General features: G+C 35.6%; 1 protein-coding gene across 1 annotated transcript; it reads right to left on the bottom strand.

Moving 5' to 3' along the window:
- Window positions 1–5,568: 5,568 nt before the first annotated feature.
- LOC145679512 (uncharacterized) lies at window positions 5,569–6,234 on the bottom strand. The gene has a single exon (XM_081750094.1). It carries the CDS (start codon window positions 6,232–6,234, stop codon window positions 5,569–5,571), a length of 666 nt encoding a protein of 221 aa, XP_081606220.1.
- Between the last annotated feature and the right edge of the window lie 3,320 nt (window positions 6,235–9,554).

Raw genomic sequence — 9,554 nt, 5'->3', positions numbered from 1 at the left:
AAACGTATTTATATGCAACCCGCATGACCATGTGACTCGGCGGGTTAACATAAATGACAGGCGCTATAATTTTAACATTTACTGCAATTTGAAAGCGAAAAAGTAAAAATTATCTAAGTAACAAAGTTTATTGCGTTCCGGGGTGACCGCAGCGAAGCGGGGTGAACGCTGCTAGTATATATATATATATATATATATATATATATATATATATATATATATATATATACCCAAGCGTTTAATCGGCCTACGGACTCGCACTTCATATTTTAGACTTTGCTTCCGTTCTTTACACGGCAAAATACGTTTACGGCATTATCCTTTGCGAAAAATTTAATGTGCTTTGTGTGAAATATCAGTGGTTAAGCTACTCACAAATATGGATGTGACCACAGCGAGATTTATATAGTTGTTATGAAAGGACAACTACGCTCATAACCAGTGGTGGCGATTGGTCGTTAAAAGTGGGGGGTGTGGCAAAAAATGATCTGTATATCAACGATAGTTTCCCTGGTTGATGTTAACACTTAGTTTGACGAAAGATTGTATAACTAATAGGATACTAGCTTTTTCAGTTAAAGTACCATATATCGTATTTCATATTTTATTAAGTAAATTGATAAGAGCAACATAAGTATGTAGGTACTAGCCCTTTGTACTCTTAAACAACGAAGGTGTAAGAAGAGATTTGGTTCCTTGCTCATGGACATCTTAAAATTCTGTATGGACAATTGTGTGGTCAGATTATTTAATAACAAATTTGCAAAACAAATAAATAGAAAGAATAATATCTATATTAATCATAGTAATAAATCATGAGGCTTGTTTTCCAAAGTTATATTGAAACTGGGGATTAATGAACAACTTATATATTTTTTATTCCATATATACTATTAAATGTTTGTTATTACTGTTAGAAAGACAGTAAATATCAGAGGCATATGCTACGATATTTTTAAAAAATGCTTATTTTTGCAGCTTTCCGAAACATGTTCGTTGCCATTAGATGCAGTTTTCAATTTCTTGGAATACATCTAAACTCAACAATACTTAGAATCACTCCACACTCGTACACTCAGGGGTAAAAGTGGATCTGAAAAGGTAGGAGGACGCATAAGATCACGCCATCCCCCGTATCTATCTTTGCCATTGTATTTTTTAGAAAGTAGGGGTACGCCACAGATATTTTCTGGAAGTGGACGGACTGCGTGTCCCCGCGTTACTCTCACGTTTACCACCTGCGTACACCCCTAAACATAACACTCCACTCGTATATTATACTGCAAAACAATGGAAAAGGTAGAAGTTGTTTCTTATTACTCCCTTTTTAATCAATAGTTCGTACTATTAGAAAGAAGAAAGGACATTTTAGGAATTGCCCATTTTTGTGCAATTAAAGAATAACTTGTGAAATACTTTTTTTTTTTTTTTTTTCGAAATATTATCTCAATTAGTTTCAAAGCGGCTGACTAACATATCGAGCCCTTGCAAGTTCGTTTTATCAGTTAATACTTTTAAACATATGAACTGTATTAACTCATAATTCACATCAGTAACATGTTTTTGATATAACGTTATTAATAATAATTGTTATTAAAAGGACATTACTTAACATAAATAGGATTTATAGTATCCAATAAGGAATTCTCAACAATAGATGTTAATTAATAGTCATATGTGTCAAGTTGAAAAAATTAGGGAAACTAGTCTTCAAAGTTGGTAATAAGGCATTGTAATTTTACCATCAATAGATAATACAGAGGTTGTTCAGCCTACGTTTGGCCGATTCAGTTCCTTCCTTCTCCCGGGCAGAATGGACTCACCCGACCTGGCTCGTGGCGTCCTGCAGTGTTGTGCAGTGGCTTCCTGGGAACGGAGTTGTTTTTTCGCGCGGACGACAATAACGCACAAAACAGGACCATTGTTGTGATTGTTGTGTTAAATTTGTTTCCAAGTGTGTGGGTTTCCGCTCTGTGACCAAAATGCCGCCCAAACTAAGCCGGTTTTAGGAAGGCTATGTTGCGGCTCTTTATGACGCCCACTTTAGTGTTTCTGTCATTAGAAAACAGTGCAAGAAGAATGGTTGCAACATCAATTTAAGTGGAATAAAAATGTTATTAAAAAGTACAAGGGCAACGAAGCTCCACCATTTGGATCACCAACGAAGTTGCCTAGGAAGGGGTATGCACCAAGGCCACCTCCACCATGCAGAGGGAACTTCGAAAATGGCAGTGCAAGAAAATCCACCAATACAAAGGTGTATGGCTAATCATCTTGACATGTCTTTGGGGACTGTGAGCCATACGTTACACCATCAACTCAAGCTGGAAAAGTCATGAAAGCTCGCGGCCATCTTCTCACGGATGCCCAGCAAAAGGAACGAAAGTGTAACATCCGGAAGATGTAGGAACGGTATCTGGCAAAACAAAGGTGGATGTACGTCGTAACGCTCGATGAAGCATGGATTTACCTTTCCGACTGCGGCAAACCGAGAGCCATCATGTACCGAGAGAAAGGCGCCAAGAACTTGAGAAGGTGGGTCCGTGTCTGTAAAGAATCCTTCCCAAAAGGGTTCATGGTCGTTACTGGTTACTGTTACCGAGGTAAACTGAAGATTCGTAGGGTGGCGAAGAACTGCAAAATAAATTCGCAGTATTTTCAGGAACAGATCATGCGGTCGATCTACGAGCATGATATTCCAACAATGTACGGAAATGACGCCAATCTGGTGCGCATTCACTTGGACAAGGCCTCATCACATACCTCACGATCGTCCCTCGCATTCTACAGGGAGATGGAGGAGACAAGTGGTATACAGGTGATACCTTTCAATGAGGTACCTGTTAAATCTCCAGATGCAAGTCATATGGACTATTGTGGATTTGGATTGCTGAAGCGGGCTTTGGGAAAACGGCGTGTGACAACTTTGGAAGGACTTTGGAAAGCTGTGCAAAGGGAATGGGACAAGATTCCCCTTCCAGTTCTTCAGAAAAGCCTATTACAGTGGAAATTACGCTGTCGGGCTATTGTTATTAGCCAAGGGAAACACATCGAGCACTTACGGACCTGGCGCCTTGGATTCTTCTAAATTTTTAGGTAAGTCGAAATTAGCCAAATGTAAACTGAACAATCTCTGTACTCTGGCTACTATTCGAGACCTGTAAATTTCAAATACTGCTTTTAGAGTATAGTTATAGACTATGAATTTAAACTATCTTTTAACTATTTTATAAATTGTTTACGTAATTTAAATCTCCAATGCCTGTTTTAAATAAAATTTATGTTACTTGTTTTCATTTACTAGATCAATGCAAATAAGTATTTATGCACAAAACTGTAATGTTGTTTTACAAATTACCGATTATAAATTATTATTTCATATGACGAGTCCATGATAATTAATAATATTTGTAAATGTGTTCTTTGTTGGGTGGAAATATTCGTCATAAGTGTTATAATATTGTACTTTCGACGCATTGTAAAATATTTCCTTTATGTAGGTTAGAAAATTCAACTGTAAAGTTTATCTTTGTGAACCCGAGTTAGCGTATATAATGTTTGTGTATGTAGGCAGAGGAAAAAGATGCTTTCACTGGATTTTATAGAGGAGAGAAACCACAAATGCTGTGTATTGCTAATTAAATTATTAGCAGTCCATAAAAGGCTAACAGTCCCTAATTACGAATTAGGTAAATAAAGTAGACGCTCTTTCCTTTTCTATTTTTTTAAATTTTTTTATTTGCATATGCAATTACATATATGTGTATAATCAGGTCGATAAAATTGTTTGAGGTTATTTAATTGCTAAAAGGGTGGCTTTTTGAATATTACTGTGGCTGGGTCCAGTTTCAGATTCTAACAGAAAACGAGGGGAAAAAAAACAACCCGTAAATCCACAAATATGTAATTAGATCAATTCATGAACTTAGGAAAGAAGAAGAAAAAAGAATGAAAACAGGGTTGTTAAACTGATGTTCCCAGATTTCAAATAATGGTTGAATGATTGGAGAATATCTCGATGAGTGATTGCCATTGAATTTGAAATGAACATTTATGTATGTAATAGCGGTCTGTATGTTGGTTTTGTGAGTTGAAAGTTCTGCGGTATTCCCATAATAGACATGATAATTCAATAATACGGATACGGATGGGAAATTACACAATGGGTGCAGATAGCCTGGAACATTTTGTATAAACTAGCATAAAATTGGCAGTTTAAAAGAACTTGCTCATATACTCATAGTTTAAAACGTAATTGTAATACTACTGAATAAAAGTAATAAGAGTAACGCTAATACTACCATTTTTTTTAATATTTCATCAACTGACTTGAAAACTTACTAAGAACCTGAGATATGCACCCGAATTTCCACAAAAGTAAAACAAAAATATTTTTTTAAAAATACTGTCTTTAACAGAAATAACAAACAAATCAAATCATACTAAAAGGTAAAAAAAAAAAAAATGTTTTAAAAAAATCTGTTGATACTTGACTAAAGAGAAACATGGAGAGCGATATCATATACGATCATTTGATTTACATGAGAATTGAAGAGTTTATATAAATTGTTTGTATATGGAAGCGCTTCCCATACTTGTCTTTGTAGTCATGCATAGATACATTTTTAAAACGTAATTTTTCTTGGAAACAGAATTACCTTTTTCTTTTTATTACGATTTGTGTTATTTTGTATTTTTAATTATTTGTAATAAAAAAGAATATTAGCAGCCTGCTGAAACAGAATGTTTTTTAATATTACTTGTAATAAAAAAGAATATTAGCAGCCTGCTGGAACAGTGCGTTTATTTAATACTAGTTACAATAAAAAAGAATATTAGTGGCCTGTTGGAACTGTGTGTTTATTTAATACTACTTATAATATCAAAATAATATTAGCAGCCTGTTGGAACAGTGTGTTTATTTAATACTACTTACAATAAAAAATAATATTAGTGATCTGCTGGAACGGTGTGGTGCACATCGGCACGCGTGCACATCAGCACAGTACAATTTTCGTGCACATCGGCACGGTATTTTTATCTTTATTTATTATCGTGCTAATCCGCACGCTCCATGAGGCGAGGTACGCAGAGGGGTGGAAACCTGTTTGCATAGGAAAGGGAACTGACTATAAGAAACTGACTATTATACAAACTTATAAAATATGAAAATGAAACCAAACCAGTACAACATTTCGCACATTCATGCAAAACTTAATAACTACATACAATTGGCTACAAACTTATGAAATATTAAAATTATACCACATCAGTACAAAGTTACGTATATTCAAGCAACACTTCACAACTACAAAATTTAGTTTGGATACAAACTTATGCAAAACATATAAAAATATATGTTGATACATCTGGACGACCTATAACATGCCGCTCAAGAGCATGCAAGAAAGCAATGACTACATAATTACATCGCATTCGATCCATTCCCCTAGGCAGCTCCGATAGATGCCTTGTCGAGTATATCCGTACTAACTGCACCTCGTCGAAAATAATACATGGCTACAAACTTATGAATATTTACACATTACAATATCTAGCTTACTCGAGTTAATGCACGTACCTCAATCTCCTGAGACATCTCTTCAAGTCAGCATCTTCTCTAAAATTTTCCAGTATTTGATTTATCCTGTCATCTAGCTTCATATATGTCAACCTTGTCTTCTTCTGGCTGTTGCCAAACACTTCCTGTCTGTTAAGGACATGGCAACTGGATGTGGCATCTGCTTTCAACACCTTTATAAGAGAGAAGAGATGCAGTGAATTTCTTGATATGGTGTTGTTCAGTCGATGATGCAAAACTTCAACGACGTTGTTCGTCCTGTGCCTTTGCCCATTGCAGTTCCACATTTTTCTAGGTACGTTAGCATTCTCCAGCCATTGTTCAATAAAATATTCATTGAACGCCTCAAACTTTTCTCCCGTTGGACAGTCCTCCATGATGACCAACCAACCATCGTCAACGCACTCCAGAGGCACAAGTGCCAGAGAAGCACACATCCGCACATGGTTGCGTATATCTTCGTTTTTTGCGTACTCCTCCACCATGCCAAGAGCCTGTACCTTCCGCCAAATTGCCTGGTTAAAGTGATAGTTGCACTCTGAGATCTGAGTAGCGGGGAATACAGCCTTCAGAGCATTCACAGCTGCTGCTTCGAAGTCGACTTTCAGCAATTTTGGGTTAGCTCCACACCATGATTTTACGAATGAAAACATATGTTTATACGTGAAAACATATGCCCGTTTGTCGGGCAGCAATGCATAAAGAACGGGCACGACCGATTACTGCTTTGTATACTTCCAATATCAGCATGTAAGGTATATGTTGTGCAAAATGTTTACAGGAACTTAAAAGTTCCATGCAAGAACCATTCCTCACTGTTTTTCAGTGCTCGTCTTAAACCCTCATAATCGAAACACAAAATCCTTTTGTCTTTTTCTAATCTGTCGTATTGCAAGAATGAGGATCCATCCTCAAATAGGAGAATATCGTCAGGGAAGAAGATGTTGTTAGGCGTTGGTGTGTCCTGTTTCAAGCCGAGAGCTTTTCTCCTTGCTTTGTTCAAATAGCCTTTCTTGTCGCTGTACATTGGAATTGTTGTCACCAAAAATAAACCTTGGTTTACTGGTACTGTCATTTCGTCTTTGAGGATCTGATTTACCGGTGTAAACATTTCTTCCTCTGCTCTTCTCTTGCAATTTGCGATTCGTTTTCTTATCTCGCAAGCAGCGACGTCTGGCATACATAGAGATGCAAGGGCTCGGAAAAAAACCGGCTTTTTTGGAAAAAAACTCGGTTTTTTCTGCTTTGCTTTTTTGCTTGGGAAATTTTGGGCTTTTTTCAAAATACTGCTTTAAATTGATAAAACAGACTTTGTATCGCTTCTCTATAACACAAAAAATCATTTAATTAGTGGTTGATGCTGATAATAATATAAAACATCGACAATAAACTATGAATTTCGAAAAAATATTTCAAACAATTTTTCTTCAACATATTTACATTATGAATTCCACAGGATTAACCAATGTATATAATAAGAATTTTTTAACCTCCTATATACAAAAGTAAGCAGAGTTGGCAAGAACCGTGGTTGTTTTTGAAAGTGCCAAAAACCCGTTTTTTGGGGGATGTTTAAACCAGGCTTTTTTGGTTTAAACCAGGCTTTTTTGACTTCGATTTTTTGCTTTATGTATTTATATTACATATTCACAGAAATGAGTTTGTTTCGCCTTGATGTTATTATGCAACAGCGGGGTTATGCCGGAAGAACTCCCATAAGCTTAAAGAAGTGCGGTCAGTAAATTTCTTAAGTTGAGAATCTCCCGCCCTAGCCATTGGGAAAATCCCGTCATTACTTGAAATGTAAGACAATAACGGGAAAATCCTGTTATTGCTTTGCATGTAAAATTTAAAGGTCAACGTACCATAATCAGTACGCTAAAACTGAGGTATTAAATTACAAATTTAGTACCAGTACGTAGATATCATTGAAAGTCCAATCCAAGCTAATGTTGGAAGCTACGTAGGCAATCGATAAATTTTGCCAATTTCTATCAATATATTTAAGCAATATTGGCTTCTTTATAAAACAACACGTATTTAGGCATGCAGAAATATACAATTTGGTTTGTTTCGTATATTTAGACTTAACATCCTTACGAAATACCGAGGTTATCAAGGAGAAGACTTTCGCTTAAACTGACATCCGAACCGCTACTTGGGTTACGCATGAAAGAAGGTTTGTGGTTCGACAGAGAATTGAACATGGGACACCTTGATTAAAAGGTGAAAGGGAAATAAAACTATTGCAGGTGGTTTGATATCTGGAAACGTCACCATGAAGTTCACACGATTCGAATTTTTCATTCTTTTTATTTTTTTGGTTTAAACCAGTTATTAAAAAAAAAGTTGGTCTAAACCAGCCAACCCTAAAAGTAAACACTTCTTTTAAAAGAATACACAAATAACTAGCAAAATAGTATGTAGTATTTTTACTTCAAAATATTCCATACCCTCTTTTAGAAACAAAATAAAATTAAAGTAAAACATAAGAGAAATACTTAGATTTATATGATACACTTAAAGGCTACACATCTAGAGCTTTTGGTTCTATATATTCTTGAAATTCTACAGTTAAGTTTTATAGAACCACCATCACAGTTTACCCAATCCTCAAGTTTTCTGAATTTTAACAAGAGGGATTCAACATATCATTACGGAACCCCCCCCCCCAAAAAAAAAAGACTACGGAATATATTTAAGTTAAGCTAAATACAACTGCACAACAAACATGACTGAGTGATTAGCTTTTGCGCTTCTATCGGGAAGTCCGGGATTCAACCAGCATTCGACCATTCTGACAAAGCTTTTCTTCATTCCATCTGTGAATGTAGAAATAGTGCGTGTACTGTGAGTTGGGCGACTTCCTTTTTTATTGTTTTTAAATCGTTATTATTACTAATTACCAGCAGTGACGGTTTTGCGAAGGTTAGGGGGGCGGTCTTTCGGACTGAAGCCCGTTCCCCAAAGTTACGGAATGTCTGCAACAAACGAAATATCTATTATTTATGCCTTCACTCATAAACTTTAAGCTCCCGTCAAATAAAAATTACGAATGTTTAAAAAAACTAAACATTAGTAAGAAACCCTTCCCAAAATACTTTTCTAAATCCGCCACTGATTCTCAGTATAAAATGATTTTTCAAGTTGTATCCGGAAGATTATTGCTAAACATATAAACGAAACGAAATATTAGTTATGCCTGTACTCATAAACTTCAAGCACTTCCCAAATAAAATTAGGACTTTTTAGGAAACGAAACAATCAGAAAAAACCCTTCTAAAGTACTTTTCTAAATCCGCTACTGATTATTTGTATAAATTGGTATTCAAGGTTGTGTCCGGAAAATTATTGCTAAATCACTTCACAGCTACAGTATAACAGAAATGTGGAAGTACGGTTTGACGGATATATTGAAAAACGTACGCTTTGACGGATAAATAGAAAAACGGGCAAGTTTAACTTTTGCGCTAGAAGCTAGAGTACTAAAAGCTCTTAGAAATGAAACACGGATGACAGACTAGAGAAGAAAAAAGATGTCGATAACTCAAAAGTTAAAATAAAGTTAAATAGCCTCTAAAATTACCCTCAAATACTACATTCTTCATGTTAGCTTTAATTCGTAAAACATGTGCTCCATCCATCTTGATGGTGAATTTCAGAGCGAAATATCACATTCAGATCATGGAATTCTTATCTAACTATAGAATATACTATAAGAAAGCTATTTAGATAGAAAAATCATGAAGTTGAAAAAAGCCAAAATTTCCAAAATTCTCGTTTTTTTCCCAAAAAAGCCGGCTTTTTATGTGAAAAAAACCATCGATTCAAAAAAGCCGGCTTTTTTGCATCTCTAGGCATACATGTATGATATCTCTCTACAACTGCTGTTTCCTCCGCAAACTTCACTTTGCCAGAACTGTTCGAAGTCTCTCTCTTCACACACAACTGAAAGAAAGATGCAGATTTGATT

Source organism: Thermobia domestica, chromosome 1, assembly GCF_964235325.1.
Source record: "Thermobia domestica chromosome 1, izTheDome1.hap1.1, whole genome shotgun sequence".
Classification (NCBI taxonomy): Eukaryota; Metazoa; Arthropoda; class Insecta; order Zygentoma; family Lepismatidae; genus Thermobia; species Thermobia domestica.
This window is presented reverse-complemented; position numbering and strand designations above follow the sequence as displayed.

What these genes read in the sequence shown, in the direction of transcription:
- LOC145679512 (XM_081750094.1), bottom strand. Translation starts at nt 6,234, where the DNA reads ATGTTTTCATTCGTAAAATCATGGTGTGGAGCTAACCCAAAATTGCTG.